Source organism: Cnephaeus nilssonii (assembly GCF_951640355.1).
Source record: "Cnephaeus nilssonii genome assembly, chromosome: 4".
In the NCBI taxonomy this organism is placed as follows: Eukaryota; Metazoa; Chordata; class Mammalia; order Chiroptera; family Vespertilionidae; genus Cnephaeus; species Cnephaeus nilssonii.
This window is the reverse complement of record NC_137075.1, coordinates 56618862-56636476: the sequence shown is the minus strand read 5'-3', so window position 1 is coordinate 56636476 and position 17615 is coordinate 56618862. Positions and strand designations below refer to the sequence as shown.

The window sequence follows — 17615 nt, the reverse complement described above, 5'->3', positions numbered from 1 at the left end:
TAATGTTCTTTTTCTCGTAGATAGACACGTGTTATAGCAACAGATTAAAGTATGTGTAGCTTAAGCTTATTCTGTTCATTTTAGAATTGGGAAATTATAAGAGAAGATGAAGCCATCTTGTATAGTGATCGGGCCTTCTCATCACCTCCACCATCAAGCAACTTGGATGTTCAGACTCACCTTGCAGAAGAATTGAATGCCTTACTTACTATTAGTGGAAATTCAGCCACTGGCCAGCCAGTATCCAGCTCAGTAAGATGCTCTTAGATTTTGTTGTAGTGTCAGGATTTTATATTATATACTAGAGGCCCGGTGCATGAAATTTGTGCATGGGGGGGTGTCCCTCAACCCAGCCTTCACCCTCTCCAATCTGGGACCCCTCTCACAATCCAGGACTGCTGGCTCCCAACCACTCGCCTGCCTGCCTTCCTGATTGCCCCTAACCACTTCTGCCTGCCAGCCTGATCACCCCCTAACCACTCCCCTGCCAGCCTGATCGACGCCTAACTGCTCCCCTGCTAGCCTTGTTGCCCCTAACTGCCCTCCCCTGCAGGCCTGGTTGCCCCTAACTCCCCTCCCCTGCAGGCCTGGTCCCCCCCAACTGTCCTCCCCTGCAGGCCTGGTCACCCCCAACTGCCCTCCCCTGCTGTCCCAGTCCCCTCTAACTGTCCTCCCCTGCAGGCCTGGTCACCCCCAACTGCCCTCCCTGCTGTCCCAGTCCCCTCCAACTGTCCTCCTCTGCCGGCCTGGGTCCCTCCCAACTGCCCTCCCTTGCAGGCCTGGTCACCCCTAACTGCCCTCCCCTGCAGGCCTGATCACCCCCAACTGCCCTCCCCTGCTGGCCATCTTGTGGCAGCCATCTTTGACCACATGGGGGCGGCCATCTTGTGTATTGGAGTGATGGTTAATTTGCATATTACCTCTTTATTATATAGGCTATTTGTCCATTCAGTATCTAACTTTTACATAACATTTTGTCTTTTCCCAGTTTATTGAGATACAATTGACATATAACATTATGTTAATTCAATGTGTACAGCATAATGATTTGATATACGTATATATATATTGCAAAATGATCACCACAGTAATTTAGTTAACATCCATCACCTCACATATTTACAAACATTTTTTTCTTGTGAATACAACTTTGTCTAAATGGCATGCAATAATGTGTTAGGGACTTTGGGACTTTACAGTGTGATCATTTTTCCAAATAGTCCCACTAATGGTATGGAACAGAGTCTTGGATAATCTAAATGGTCATTGGAGTCCAAATGTTCATTATGTCAATGCCCTTCAGCCAGAGACCACCATGAACACACCTGTAATTGAACAAGTTGGGTTTATTACTCATTTCAGCAAGGGAGAGCACACACCATGAGTGTTTCGGTAAGATATGTTAGAAAAGACTTGATGGATTTGAGCTCATGTTAGGCAATTTGGGGAAGGGTGTAGGAAAGCAGGATTTTGCTTGTGCCTTGGATGCTGTTAGGAAGCACAGGTAACTCTGTCATTGGGTCTCTCAAATTTTATCGATAGCCAGGCAAAAGCTATAACAGTCAAGAGGCAGCAGTCATTCACATTTGCCAGGATAGGGAGATATTTGGTATTTTGGGCTTGGAAAATGTTCACATTTTGTCTGTGTCCAGGCATAATTACAGATTGGTCTTGATTTTGTCTCCATCCTACCGATGAGTGGCAGGCCAGACCCTGCTTTCTCCTCCTCAGTTATACCACAGATGTTTCCAACGCACATGTGTGAATAAGTGCTGATGTACTTTGGCTAAACAAGGAGACAGATGGCACTCTCACTTCAGTAACTGCTGTAGAAATTGCTGTGTGTAGGGTCCAGAAGCAAGTATTTCAACATGCACTGCCGTAATGCGATCTTTATGGCTAGCTCTCTCATCTGTATCACCAAGGGTGTTCTTTCAGTGAAAGACAAAGATCATTCTCTGAGGATACTGTGGTCATTTCTAGTTGGAGTTCCCTGCTTTTCATTCAATTAGTAAATATTTATTGAGGGCCGACAATATGCAAGGCACAATATGCTCAAGTATTATTGAAATATAGCCATATCCATATGTTTAAGTGATGCCTATGGTTGCTTTTACACTACATTGGTAGAGTTGAGTAGTTATAATAGAGACAAAAAGATAACAGAAGTTTGCTGATTTCTGTTTCAGCACTTTCTTCAACAAACTTCAATGTAGACAGTTCTCTGAATACTCGTATGGATATCCAAGAGCACATCTGCCTGCCTGCTCTCTTTCCCTCCTTTCCTCCACCTGTCTAGTCTCTCTCCCATTTTCTTTTTATTTTTGTCAGGGCCATGGGAAAGGTTAGTCAAATACTTAAAGAATAAGCTATTTTGATTTACTGGTGATAAATCACATAAGATTCTATTCCCTTTTCTCCTGCTATTTTTTTATTATTTAAAAAGTAATATATATGGTATCCATACAATGAAATACTATGCAGACATTGAAAAGAATGAGATGGCTTTGAATGTATGCATTGTGTGGAACAATCTCTAAGATACTAGTCGGTGAAAACCAGCAAGGTACTGAACAGTGTGCTTGATGTACTATTCTTTTTTTTTAAATGTTCACTGTGGGACTATTTATTTATTTATTTTATTTTTTTAAGATATATTTTATTGACTTTTTGCAGAGAGGAAGAGAGAGGGATAGAGGGTTAGAAACATGGATGAGAGAGAAACATCAATCAGCTGCCTCCTGCACACCCCCTACTGGGGATGTGCCTGCAACCAAGGTACATGCCTTTGACCGGAATCGAACCTGGGACCCTTCAGTCCACAGGCCAACACTCCATCCACTGAACCAAACCGGTTATGGCGATGTACTATTCTTTATGTAAATTATTTAAATGACAGAGAATAAATATGTGTATGAGATTTATTGACAACTCTAAAGGAAACAGGAACATTGCTCATCTCTGAATGGAGGAACAAGTGAGCAGGACATGTGTCCTTGGTAACTTTTGAATTTTATAGCATACATACGCATGTGTTGCTTATTCAGAAAAACTATTCTTTTAAAAGTGTTGTATGGTCATGGTTAACAATTAAAACAGTAGTGAGGTATATAAAATAAAAGTTAAATCTTCCATATTACCTCTAACACATGCTTCCTCAATTGCTATTAATGGTTTGGCATATACCATTATTGTCCTAAACATTTTCTCTATATTTATAAACGTGTGAGCACACATATATTTCTATATAATTTTTTAACCTGAGATAATCTCATACACACTTTTTGGTAACTTACTTTTTTCACTTGCTATATCATAGACCAGTGGTCGGCAAACTCATTAGTCAACAGAGCCAAATGTCAATAGTACAACAATTGAAGTTTCTTTTGAGAGCCAAATTTTTTAAACTTAAACTTCTTCTAACGCCACTTCTTTAAAATAGACTCGCCCAGGCCATGGTATTTTGTGGAAGAGCCGCACTCAAGGGGCCAAAGAGCCGCATGTGGCTTGCGAGCCGCAGTTTGCCGACCACGGTCATAGACCATTGGACCATTTCAGTAAATATAAACTTACTCCTTTTAAAAGCAACAACAACAAAAATGATCAAACTCTGCCAAATAAACCTTAAAGGATCATACTGTCTCCTGTTGATAGATGTTAGATTGTTTATAGTTCTTTGTTATTATAAACAATGGTACAATGGCTATTATGAGTTCATTTATATGTGTATTATAAATTTTGATGTCATTAAATAACAAAACGAAGATATTTTAGATAGTGACAACAACATGCGTATGGAAACACGAGGAAAGAGAGTATATGGGATTTCCGGGAAACAAGTAATCTTGTTTGTGAGGTGGGAGGTGCTGGAGCCGAAGAGAAGAGCCAGGTCAGGAAGCTCACTCAGCTCTGTGTTCTGGGCTGTGGATTTATCCTAGTGAGGGCATGAAGTCACTGCAGGGCTCGGAGCTAGAGAACCCCGTGGCTGGCTCACGCTGTACAATGGTCTCTGGCTGCATCACGCCCTATGGGATGTAGATTCAAGGAAATCAGACTTGATGTCAGGAAATCTATTAGGATGTTGCTGCAGTAATAACCAAGGTGACAAATGAGGAACACTTGACATTTTAAAAACAACAAACTTGAACTAAAGTGGAGAGGGAGTGTATATGCGAGCTAGTCAAGAAACAGAATGAATAGGATCTGGTGACTGAGCTGGCTGTGAGGGACAGGAGTGGAGGAGTTTGGGGTCTGACATCTGACTTGGGCAGCTGCTTGCCTCAGGTGCTGCCCGCTGAAGTGAGGAGAGGGTTTGAGTGGCTGTGAACAGGGAAAGACCAAATGCAGTTTGGGGCACAGTGAGGGGTGTCTGTTTGACATTAAAGGGAAAGTGTCTAGGAGGCAGGCAGTCCAGGGTGGGGGAGAGGTGTCTAGAAGCTGAAGGCATTAGCTTGTGGGTGGTGCTGAGAGCCCTGGGTGCTGTCACCCAGTCTCCACATCGCTTCCTAGCCAGTGTTCTTTCTCCTACTCCCTCATACCCACCCCCACGATGTTATCAGCCTCTCAAAGACAAATCCAATATATAAAATTATTATCATTCTTCTTTTTATAAGAATCATTCCAGCAGAAGAGGCAGCTTACAAGCCTACACTTTTGAGGAACAGCCTACACTTCCTGTGGTGAGTTTCATCCTCCGCCCCCCCTCTCCCCAGCCCCATCATCCATGAAAATGTAAAAGCAACCTTTTCTTCTCCTTCTTTTTTTTTTTAACACTGAGTATAACCTTTGACTGCCTAGCGGAGTACTGATCCAGCCCAGGATCTAGGCTCTGGGATAGGAGGTGCAGGGGAGGGATATTGAGTAGGCAGTTTCTTTAAGAACGAAACTGAAGAACTGCCTCCCGCATAGTAAGGAAGCCCATCTCTGACTGTGGGTGACATCCAGCTTGTCTGAAGGGCTGTCCTGGCTGGAGGGGGTCTGCCGCAGGGCGCACGTGGTTCAGGATGATGGTGTCCAGCTGCCTTGGCTCTGTACACGGCCCGTGGCATATAGCAGCTATTCTGCCCCACACATGAAGTATCATGTCAGGATCCAGTCACGTATATTCCGCTGCTTTGGGGTAAATGCTATGAAGCTATCAATTTAACTCAACCTGGTTTACTGTGTCATTTAAAGCTGTTCCCTTGTTGATTTTCTGTCTGGAAGATCTGTCCATTGATGTCAATGGGGTGTTAAAGTCCCCTCTTACTGTTGATTTTTTTCTTTATGTCCATCAGTATTTGCTTTATATATTTAGATGATACTATGTTGGGTACATAAATGTTTACAAGGGTTATATTCTCTTGTTGAATTGATTCCTTTCTTATTATGCAGTGTCCTTTGTCTATTGTTATAGCTTTATTTTAAAGTCTATTTTGTTTGCTATAAATATTGCTACCCCAGCTCTCTTTTTGTTTCCATTTGCATGAAATATCTTTTTCTATCCCTTTATTTTCAATCTCTGTGTATCTTTCTAACTGAAGTGAGTCTCTTTTTTTAAATATATATTTTTATCGATTTCAGAGAGGAAGGGAGGAGAGAGAAAAACATCAATGATGAGAGAGAATCACCAACTGGCTGCCTCCTGCACGCCCCCTACTGGAGATCGAGCCCTTAACCAGGGCATGTGCCTTTGACCGGAATCAAACCTGAACCTTTCAGTCCTCAGGCCAACGTTCTACCTGCTGAGCCAAATCAGCTAGAGTTGGTCTTGTTTTCTTAATCATTCAGCTACCCTATATCTTTTGATTGGAGCATTTATGCCATTTACATTTAAAGTGATTATTGAAAGGGACTTAGTTGTTGACATTTTATCATTCATATTTATGGGGGAGTGTCCTTCTTCTTCTTATAAAGTCCCTTTAACATTTCTTGTAATAATACTTTGGTGGTGATGAACTCTTTTAGTTTTTTGTTGTTGTTTTTTTTAATCTTGGAAGCTCTTTATTTCTCCTTGAATTTTAAATGATAGTCTTTCTGGGTAGAGTAGTCTTGGTTGTAGGTCCTTGCATATAACCATTTTGAGTATTTCATGCCAATCCCTCTGGCCTGCAAAGTTTCTGTGGAAAAATAAGCTGACAGTCTTATAGGAGCTCCCTTGTAGGTAACTAACTGCTTTTCTCTTGTTGCTTTTAACATTCTCTCTTTGTTTTTAACCTTTTGCATTTTAATTATGATGTGTCTTGGTGTAGGCCTCTTTGGGTTCATCTTGTTTGGGATTCTGTGCTTCCTAGACTTGTGTATCTTTTTCCTTTGCCAGGGTTGGGAAGTTTTCTATTATTACTTTTTTCTAATAGCTTCCCGATCCCTTACTCTCTCTTCTCTTTCTGGGACCCCTGTGATGTGGATGTTGTTATGCTTCATGTTGTCCCAAAGGTCCCTTAAACTATCCTCATTTTTAAAAATTACTTTTTATTTTTGTTGCTCTGGTTGAGTGTTTTTTTCTACCTTGCCTTCCAAATCACTGATTCAGTTTTCTACTTCATTTAATCTTCTGTTTATTCTTTCTAGTGTATTCTTCATTTCAGATATTGTGTTCTTCATTTCTGACTGGTTTCTATGTCTTTTTTTATGCTTGCTCTCTCTTTGGTGAAGTTCTCACTAAGTTCCTTGAGCACACTTATAACCATTTTATTGAACTCTGTATCTGATAGACTGCTTGCCCTCATGTCATTTAGCTTTTTTTCTGACGATTTCTCCTGTTTGTTTTTTTGTTTGTTTGTTTAGGGCATTTTCTTTGTCTCCCATTTGGCTGCCTTTCTGTGTATTAGGTTGATCTGCCATGTCTCCCAGTCTTGGTAGAATGGCCTTTATGTCGTATAAGTGTTCTGAGCGGCTCAGTGGCATAGACTCCCTGATCACCTGGTGCTCCAGGAGCATACCTTGTGTAGGTTATGTATGTCTTCCTTTTGTAGATGAGCTTTGATTGCTGTTGGCGTATCTATCCGTGGGATTGACCCTCCACTGGCTGGTTATGAGGATTGGTCACAATCAATGTCTGAGCTGCTGCATGGGGGCTGAACCCAGGAAACAGAATTTGCCCCCACAGGGTCTGGTGCTTTCTGGGACCTCCCTTTGGGTGTATCACTCTTGGAGCTAATTGGGTCATGCTCTGTTGTGGTTTGAAGACCATGTATGTTGGTTCTGGGCCTATTGGAAGAGACTCTGGTGCAGGTCAATGTCATATGCTGCCTGTGACCAGCTCTGGAGCTACAAAGCAATCCACAGTTGGTAGCTCCCTTGCTGGGCCTTGGTGAAGGTAGGAGGGGCCAAGCTTTGAACCAAGGCCTGGGGCAGATCAGCAAAAGGCCCAAGCCACCCTGAGACCTGCCACTGCCTGCCAGCTGCCTGTTCTGCGCAGCCACTGAAAGAGCCTTGGGCAATACGTTAGTTGCATGTGTTGGGTTCACAGGGAATCACCAGGTACGGGCCAGTGGTGTTCACCAAGTTAACACAGGTTCAGGTTCAGCTTGGCACTGGTTCTGGATCGAAAGCCGTTCAGCCAAAATCTCAGGGTACACCGAAGACCAGCTTCCACCTGCCTAGGGCCTGTGTACCTTTGCAGTGGGATGGGGTCTCGGGGAGTCATCAGGGTGGAGCCAGTAGAGTTCATCAGGTTAAAGCAGATTAAGAGGGAGGGCTCAACACAGGACAGGTGGCACCTGTCGAGCATGCAGAAAGACGGCCCTTACTATGAAGTCACCCAACTCAGTTTCTCTCTGTGTGTCTCTGACGCCCAGAATTCTTCACGTGTTTTTTAAGGAAGACTGCAGTGTGGGCCCCAGCTGATGGCCGCCGGCAGAACCTACAGCTCTGGCCAAGTTGAGTAGCACAAGGCCTCTGGGAGCCGTCAGGGTGGGACTAGTATAGCTCACTAGGCTTATGCTCTGAGGGGGAAGTGCTTGACCCAGGAAAGATGGCATCTGTGTGCAGTGTGGGAGAGGGACTCAACACAGGGTCCTTGGTGACTGTCCCTCCAGCCCTCTCTCCAAAACCACACAAGTCAGTTTCTCCCTGTATGACTCAGATGCCTTCTCTGCTGGAGCTCCGGGTGAGTGCCTGGGAACAAGAGTTTGTGTGCAAGCCCTTTAGGAGTTCCCCTAGGCTTCCAGCAGCCATCCATCTCTCTGGGTAGGAATCCCCATGGATTTTTCACAGCCAGATGTTATGTGGGCTCTTCTCCCCAGCACTTTTGTTCTGGGCTGGGGAGCTCAGCATGGGGTTGAGACCCCTGGGTCCCCGGAGGGACCTCTACAGATGAGATATCCCTCCGGATTCTCAACCACTGCATGTGGGTGCAGGGCCAGCCTGTTTCATGTCTCCACCCCTCCTACCAGTCTCATGTGGCTTCTTCTGTAAATCCTTAATTATAAGACGTCTGTCTGTTCAGCTAGTCTTTAGATGGATAGTCTGGTTATTCAGGTTGATTGTTCAGTAATTTAGTTGTAATTTTGATGTGGTCATGGGAAGAGGTGAAGGCAGTTTCCATCCATTCTGCCATATTGGACCGGATTTTCTACTGTCATGTTTTCTTAGTGTTAATACCCTCATCTTTATTGTCTACTGTTTTGTTTAAATGAACCGTTATATAATTTATTGTGTACACTTAAAAATATTATTTAAAACATGTTTCATTTTAAAGAGGGCTAGTAGTGACAAAGGGATGTGGCCTTTTTAAAAGCCTTTTTTCTTAGTAATATTTAATTCTCTCATTATTCTTCATCTTAGCTTTTGCCTACTTCATCTGGATTACCACCAGGTTGGGAAGAAAAACAAGATGAAAGAGGAAGATCTTATTATGTAGATCACAATTCCAGAACCACTACGTGGACAAAGCCCACTGTACAGGTACCCTCAAATCTATCCCTTATCTTGTTTTCTTACATAAATGAAGCCATCATATTTCTATGGAAGCTATTACATCACTTTGTGGTATATATTGGATGCTGCTAGCATGTTCTAGTTATTTTCTGACATTGGTGCTAAGTGTCTACTATTTCCTGTGGATCTCTGATGTGCATGAATTACCACTTGTCATTACATAAAACAAGTCCAGTTGGGAATAAGAGGACAAAGTAAATGATCTAGTCCATTGGGTAATTTTGTAATTTGAATGGTTAAGACCATTATTTATCTAAAAGATAATCTTAGTAATTTGTATCTATTAAAGAAATTTGTGTTGATGACATTTTGTCCTTGACAACAGTGAGTGCTTTTGTAAGTGTTTAGGGAAATATTTATTTTATCTTATCATTTCTCTTATTGAGAATAACATAACAGATACCCATTTTCTTTACACCCAGAATTTACCACCATTAACAAATTACTATATTCATTACTAGACATTTTATTTTTTAAAATAAAATTTTACAGATAAAAGAAATTTGTTTTTAGCCAAACACATGGTCCTACTCCCCAGAGAGAAACACCTTTTTGAATTTGTTGTGTATTCTACCCTATTTTATATACTTACAGAATTAAACAATGCAAAAAACTATTTATGTCCGTGTGTTTCAAATTTTGCAAAGATGTTGTGTTGTATAATTCTGAATCTTTTTTTTGCTCAACATTGTTTTAAAACCCCATCCTTTTTTTTAAATAAAGAGATCCAGTGTATTTCTTTTAACTACTGCCTAATATTTCATCAGATGACTATATTTCAATTAGCCATTTCTATAGTGGATATTTGCCATTCATTTTTGTCTATCCAGCATTTGAACCCACCTCTCTATATGTAGAATTCCCCACCTATGAGTCTTTGGGGTGAGCAAAGACAGCCTCCTGCAGTTGCACTGTGGCTTCTCTTGCAGCTAGGGCACAGCTTCCTTAGTCACGTGCATCAGCAACAACTTCGTTAACCAGCATCTTACTGCTCAAGAATTAGCTGAGAAATGAAAATTTATTTAAAAAAAAAACACAAAAAACAAACACAACAAAGTTTAACAGAACACTTTATTTTAAAAATGAGCCTCCAATGTTTAGGCTTATTTACAAGTGTATATTCTGCCTGCAGGTTGTTACCTTTTTAACCACAGCTATTTGTGTATCCTCTATAAAACATTACAACATGATTTAATTAATGTGCTAGGCCACAGTGGAGACCAGTCAGCTGCCAGCAAGCCAGAGTTTTTCTGCAAGCCCTCAACCACAGGTCCCCACAAGTGATTCGGCTCAGCAGGTGACTCAGCCGTCTGAGATGGAGCAAGGGTTCCTTCCTAAAGGCTGGGAAGTCCGGCATGCACCAAACGGGAGGCCTTTCTTTATTGACCACAACACCAAAACCACCACCTGGGTAACTTTAATACTCTCCAATAAATTTATAACGACAACAATGGTAATCTCTTATATATAGTTCTTTGTAATCTTTTTAAATGTACTAGTACATTAATATAACCTTCATTGTCTAGTAGTCGTTTAAAGATATGATGAATTCATAATAGTATTGTCTATTCAAGATATGTTTATGACTATTTTTAGTATTTGGGGGTATTGTCCTATAGATACATTTACTTCCTATATCCAGTTTTAAACTCACTAGTCATAAATGCTTGGAAAGATGCTTAGTAATATCTTTGTACTTCCAAAGTACTTTTGAATCCATACCTCACTTAATATTTAAAAAACAACAACTTGTAAGGCTAAGTAGAATAAATATTTTATCTTAAGACAAGGGCTTAAAGTTATTTAGCCATTGGTTCACCACTAATAGAAAAATTACTGAAAATTAGCAACAAAATAAATAGATTTGATTAATTTATTTTAAAGACCAATGTACCTAAAAAAACTAAAATAATTTAATAAATTATTTAACAAAATATTAAAATAATAATTTAAATAAATTGAAGTTCTCTTTTTCAATAATTTGGTTGATTTTAATAACCTACTTGAGCTTGCCATCCTGTCTTTAAAATATATTAATAAATCAACACGTTAACAGGTGCCAAAAAGCATGTTCAGGGCTTCAGAAATAACAAGTAGTCCAGTTTACGTCCCACTCTTTCACCCAATTTTATTTAGAGAAGAGTACTATGTAGCCCTAAGGAATGGGGCAAAATACTCCGAATGGTTTCTTTGAGAGATGATGAGTTAACACAGATTCGACTCTGAAATCTGAGAACTGAATACTGTAGCCTGGAAATGATACTAGATCTTACATGGAGAAACTATTATTTCTCAGATTAAGCAAATGAAATAAAAGAATAGTTTAAGTCTGGCTGGCGTGGTTCAGTGGTTGAGCGTCAGCTTATCAGGAGGTCACGGTTTCAATTCCCTGTCGGGGCACATGCGTGGGTGGAGGCAGCTGATCAATGATTCTCTCATCGTTGAAGTTTCTATCTCTCCCTCCCTTTCCCTTCCTCTCTGAAATCAATAAAAACATATTTTAAAAGTTAATAATTTAAATATTCATTGGTATTAGAAAACATAGTATCGGATTGACGTTCATGATTTTAAAATTATACTGTTTTCTTCATTTATTCTACCAAAAAAGGAAGATCCAAGACTGAAAATTCCAGCTCATCTGAGAGGAAAGACATCACTAGATTCTTCCAATGACCTTGGACCTTTACCTGTAAGTTTATAGAGCTGCTACCAATCTAACTTGGCCACATTAAATACTTTGTATTTTAGAATACAGTAGTAGTTTTTTTAACAGCTATAAGTAATATTATTAAAGTATTGATGCCTTCTATTAAGAATGAAATATGCAAATTAAATTAATCATATAACCAATGGTATTTTTCTACCCATACATCTAAAACCTTTTTGTAAAATAATTGAAATGCATTCTTCATTATAGCCAGGATGGGAAGAAAGAACTCACACAGATGGAAGAATCTTCTACATAAATCACAGTATGTGCAACGTGATTTTTCATTACATTATTTCATAATATTGACTTTTGTGCATAAGAATGAAGAATATCTTTTTTCTTTCTCTCTCTTCAGATATAAAAAGAACACAGTGGGAAGATCCTCGGTTGCAGAATGTAGCAATAACTGGACCAGTAAGTTTCTTCGTATCAGTATGTTCTGATGGGATTGTCCTCTCACCTGTCTCTTTAAGGATGAATGGTCAAGTGCATAACCCTACAGGCATTGAGAGGAAAGCATATTTACCTTTCTCTCCTCTGTCACCACCCCGACTCCATTCTCAGATATTTCAAAAAAGCATATAAGAGTATATCCTTCTCCTGCACAATAGCTTTGGGAGACTAGTAAGCCAGACAGTCAAAATGCTAAGGCAGTGGGCTGCTGTGCTCAGGCTCATACTTGCCATTGTCTGAAAAAGAATGTCAGGCCACAGCAGATCAGAGAGGAATCTAGAGTGTACAGGTGAGGAAGCAGACAGTGCCCTGTCCACTGTGGGGCTGCATCTTGAACTTTTTGGTCAAAATTATTGTAGATATAAGAGATATAGATATAGATAAAGATATAGATATAGATATAGATATAGATATATGATACACTCATATTTAAATATTGCCATGTATGATGTTTATACTACTATTGAGTTGGGTTAATAATAGGAAAATTATTATCTTTTATATAGTAAATTTTCCATTTTTTAGTTATTCAGATTTTAATTGTTTTTAATTCACAAAAATAAGTAAAATTAAAGATACAGTTCTTTTAGATTACTCTTTAGTCTCCATGTTTGGTCGTTTAAAATAATGGATAAAAAAGGCAACTCCTCAACGTTCAAGGAAAAAGTACATTTTTCAAATTGTTCCCTTAATGGAGAAATCACTTTGAAAGTCTCTTTAGAAATGGAAATTTTCATTTCTAATATTTCTCTTCTTGGAAGAAATTTCCTGTTTCTGGCATGTTGAATTTCAAGAATATTGAATGATGAAAATTACAGCCATAGGAATTGCTAAATACAATTTTATCTTAAACAGAGAAATTTAAAATGTTTTAAGTTTTATATTTGTTTTTCTTTAAATTAAACTTTTCTTTCCAAATATTCTCTTTTAATGCCTTTAACTTATGTTCGTAAAATACCGAGAGAGGAACTTTTAAAATTGTTCCAAAATAAAACAACCTAAACCTTCTTTATTTTTCCAAAAATTTCAACTCAAGGCAGTGCCCTACTCCAGGGATTACAAAAGGAAGTATGAGTTCTTCCGAAGAAAGTTGAAGAAGCAGGTTAGTGATACTTATAATGAGTTTTTAAGAATGAATGTTATGTACACTGAGGTAATGGGAAATGCTTTTTTAAATGGATGAAGGAGATACAAAAAAAAAAAAAAAGAAAGAAAATAGTAAGAGAATTTGTTCTATATTTGTAACAATTTTAACTAGTTTCCTATAGAGAAAGGATGGTTATTTTTTATATACCTTTAGAGACCACAATTATTTTATGTCTTTATTTTTCAAGATGTCCTGTAATCTAGAAAAGTAATATTAAAAGTTTGCTTTTAAAGAACTCTAACGTCGTTTCCTAGAGGGGTTTGTGGGACTTGGGCTTTGTAGAATCTGAGCAAGAGTAGCTCTGGAGATTATCTCCTCCTGGTCTTTGACTGTGTAGGACTCTGGATTCCTTTCCTGCTTTGACCATTGTTTTCCAGTGATAGTCATTCATTCTCTACAGTTTCAAATATAACATACTGTATAATTTGAAAGTACAACTGTGGTTGGAATAGTGCTCTTGTTGCTTGTATCCTTGTACTTATCACATCTTTTCATTACACTTCTTTTCATCACCAAAATTTTAATATGTTTGGAATTAAACTCATTATCTACCCATCTATTTCATTTCTGTTGGTAATGACCATATTTTTAATACCTTTCAAATTTGCTCACCCTTTTCCCCTTTCCCTGCAGTTTAGGAATACTACCAGTAGGTGGCTATATTGGGTTACATTTTCTTGCATTCTAAGCCAGAAGCCTGCTTTTGCACATTCAAGATCCAAAATTTAACAAAAATGAAATATAATAGTTGTTTAGTGCAGCTACTGTATGCTTAAATAAAATCCTAAAATATCAGCAACTTTTTAAACTCATCTTCAATAAAAACTGTTAAAATTGCTTTAGAAATTTGTTTTCTACTTCTTAAAATTCTTTGGTATTTTAAGTTTTTGTCACCCTGAACACTTATAAACATGTTACGATATCTAATTGTTTAAGTCTTCCCAGGCAGCAGGAGATATGGAACAAGGCCTTTATAAACAGATCACAGAACACAGAACTTATAATGAAAGCAGTAATACTTATTGAGCTCTCACTATATACTGGGCAGTCTTCTTAGCAAGTTAAATGTATTATTCATGTTATCTATAATAACTCTATAAGGAAGAGACTTTTTTGAAATGAATAAAAGTACTTTTAATAATGCATGAGATAATTAAATCATAATGGGGTTTGAAAATCCATGCAACTAAATAACAATAGGTATAGAATTAAGTGAAAACACATTCATGAATATTTACAGCCTTCTACTCTGCCTAAGAAAAGGTAACAGTAATGGGTTCAACATCAAATTTATAAATTAGAATAAAAAAAAGAGAATATACTTAAATCATTTAAAGTTTCAAAAAAGCAACAATAAATGAGAGAAGTGATTTTTAAAATTGTGAAATTAAATCTGTTTTCAATTACTTTGTGAGGAATAATAGACATCTCCTAAAGAAAAAAACACACAAAGCACAAACAACTCTTATAAATGTAAGAGGGCTAAAATGACATTTACATCAGCAATTAACATATGAGAGAAAATTAAAAACTACTATAAACTTTTAGATTTGAAGACTTATTTGAAATAATCAATTTAGACAAATTCCTAGGAAAACATCACTTTCTAAAATTGACCCAGGATATCAGTTAAACTTGAATATTTCTGGGAAAAGTTTTTTTAATATAATTTTTTATTTTTCAATTACAATTGCTGTACAATATTATATTTGTTTTAGATGTATATCCCAGTGATTAGACATTATGTAACTTACTAAGTGATCATCCTAATAAATCTTGTACCCATTTGACACCATACATAGTTTTTAGAATATTATTGACTATATTTTCTATGCTGTACTTTATATCCTCATGACTATTCTGTAACTACCAATTTATACTTCTTAATCCCTTCACCTTTCCACCCATCCCCCCAACGTCCCTCCCATCTGGTCCCTCCCATTCTCTGTTCTGAGTCTATTTCTGTTCTGCTTGTTCATCTATTTTGTTTTTAGATTCAGTTGTTGATAGGCATGTATTTATTGCCATTTTATTGTTCATATTTTCTCCTCCTCCTCCTCCTCCTCCTCCTCCTCCTCCTCCTCCTCCTTCTCCTCCTCTTCCTCCTCCTTCAAAAAGACCCTTTAACATTTCATGTAGGACTGGTTTGGTGGTGATAAACTCCTTTAAATGTTTCTTGTCTGGGAAGCTCCCTATATGCCAGAGAGGGACTGTTATCACATTTTACAGGTGAGGAAACTGAGGCACTGAGAGATTAGATAATATGATCAAGTTCCATGGTTGTTAGTGGCAAAGCTCCGGAGTCCATGTTCTTAACCATCATGATATATATTGGTGATTAAGAGAGAAAATTTGTGAGGAAATTATCCACATTGCAACAAAGGTATATAAAGAGATAAACACATGAGTGAACGGTAAGAGATAAGGTGTCATTCCCGAAGCATGGCACAGGAGGCTAAGAATCTGAACCTCCCCCCCCCCCGCCCCGCACCTCCCCTGTTTAACAAAAAATCGCAGGCATGATTTAAACAATGAAATCCATATCTGCACACATCACTCCAAAAGAGCAGAACATCAGACAGAGATAAAAATATTAAAAACCAATGCTACGAAGCCTTGAGTTACCTTTAAGCTTGACCTCTGCCTTATCCTTTACAATGTAGCACATACTTTAAGAGCTGAGACCCAAGAGCTAAGCCTTTCTTAACTTCTGTCTTCAGTTTCTTCATCCATAAAACGGAGATAATAATAGTAGCTTCTTCATAGTGCTGTTATGGGGAGTAATTGCATTAACCCATTAAAATGTGGGGAACAGTGCCTCTCACAGTCTGTAAATATTGGTACCTATTAAAGAGTGAATGAGACAGACTCCAAGGAGGAATGGTGGGAGCAGGAAAAATCCCTGAACTGACAGGCAGGTAGCAAGTAGCAGGCAGCAGCTACATTGTAGGTCACAAGTGGGTCTTCATTGGAACTTAATATGCAAAGGACTATTCCTGAAACACCTTCACCTGATCGTTACTGCCACCATCGGTAGCTTCTTCTTCGGATACAAAAATCAGAAGTCTGTGTTATTAAGTGATTAGAGAAAACACATGAATTCTATCATGCCATAGAGGAAATATTCCTAGTCATGCTTTCCCTGAAAAAGGGTCTTGGCACAAGGTAGAACACAATGAATTGTATAAGTTTCCTGAGGGAGAAATTTGCCGTTGTGCTGAACTGATTTAAACCAGAAGTCTCTCTTCTCTGGGCTTTCAGAATGACATTCCAAACAAGTTAGAAATGAAACTTCGCCGAGCAACTGTTCTCGAGGACTCTTACAGGAGGATTATGGGTGTCAAGAGAGCGGACTTCCTCAAGGCTCGACTGTGGATTGAGTTTGATGGTGAAAAAGGATTAGATTACGGAGGAGTCGCCAGAGAGTGGTTCTTCCTGATCTCGAAGGAAATGTTTAACCCTTATTACGGGTTGTTTGAATATTCTGCTACGTAAGCACCTTTACAGTGACCGTATACAGACAAAGACATCACTGTCCTAAAAGTAACAGAGTTGTATGGTGCAAGGAAAGTATGTGGTTCACTGTGCCAGAAGGAAGCGGATCACTAATGTTGTTTCAAAAATAACTTTTTAAATTGTGGTAAAATACACTTAACATAAAATTTACCATTTGAACCGTTTTAAAGTGAGTGTACAGTTCATGGCATTAAGTACTCTCACACCGTTGTGCAAGCATCAGCACCATCCACCTCTAGAACTTTGCCATCATCCCAAACTGCAACTCCGTACCCATGAAACGCTAACCCTCCCAGGCCCTGGCAGCCTCCATTTTACGTTCTGTCTCTGTGTGTGAATGTGTCAACTTTAGGCACCTCATATATGTGGAATCATACAGCTTTGTCTTTTTGTGACTGACTTAATTCATGAGCATAATGTCCTCAAAGTTCATCTGTATTGTAGAATGTGTCAGAATGTCCTTCCTTTTGAAGGCTAAATAATATCCCATTATGTTATATAGAGGCCCAGTGAACAAAATCCGTGCATGGGTAGGGTCACTAGCCGCTGCTGGCTGCCAGCCAGGGCCTTCCTTCATTCCGCGCCACCCCCTGGTGGTCAGCACACATCATAGCGAGTGATCAAACTCCAGAGGGGCCTCTTTGCATATTAGGCTTTTATATTTATAGATACCACATTTTGTTTCTCCATTTATCTTTCAATGAACATTTGGGTTATTTCTCCCTTTTGACAGAAATTACTGTTTTGAAAACCATTAAATCCAGAGGTTTAATATGGTTCTAAAAGAGGTAAACAACTCTAAAAAGAGAGTGATAATTTGTAATTATTGGTCATATTAAAATTTTTATGTGAAATATAGAGAGGAGCATT

At 38.8% G+C, this 17615-nt stretch overlaps 1 protein-coding gene across 3 annotated transcripts in view; it reads left to right on the top strand.

Annotated features, from left to right (window-relative positions):
• NEDD4 (NEDD4 E3 ubiquitin protein ligase) overlaps positions 1 to 17615 on the top strand; it is a 116951-nt gene that overhangs the window by 86090 nt on the left and 13246 nt on the right. For 2 of the 3 annotated variants that reach the window (XM_079767566.1, XM_079767564.1), the window contains 9 exons: positions 85 to 252; positions 4614 to 4679; positions 8767 to 8886; positions 10127 to 10330; positions 11528 to 11608; positions 11837 to 11891; positions 11985 to 12043; positions 13119 to 13184; positions 16491 to 16720. In XM_079767566.1, the coding sequence (XP_079623692.1) occupies positions 85 to 252; positions 4614 to 4679; positions 8767 to 8886; positions 10127 to 10330; positions 11528 to 11608; positions 11837 to 11891; positions 11985 to 12043; positions 13119 to 13184; positions 16491 to 16720 (1049 nt within the window). The remainder of the gene's footprint in view (positions 1 to 84; positions 253 to 4613; positions 4680 to 8766; positions 8887 to 10126; positions 10331 to 11527; positions 11609 to 11836; positions 11892 to 11984; positions 12044 to 13118; positions 13185 to 16490; positions 16721 to 17615) is intronic. The other variant, XM_079767565.1, reaches the window with a different exon arrangement.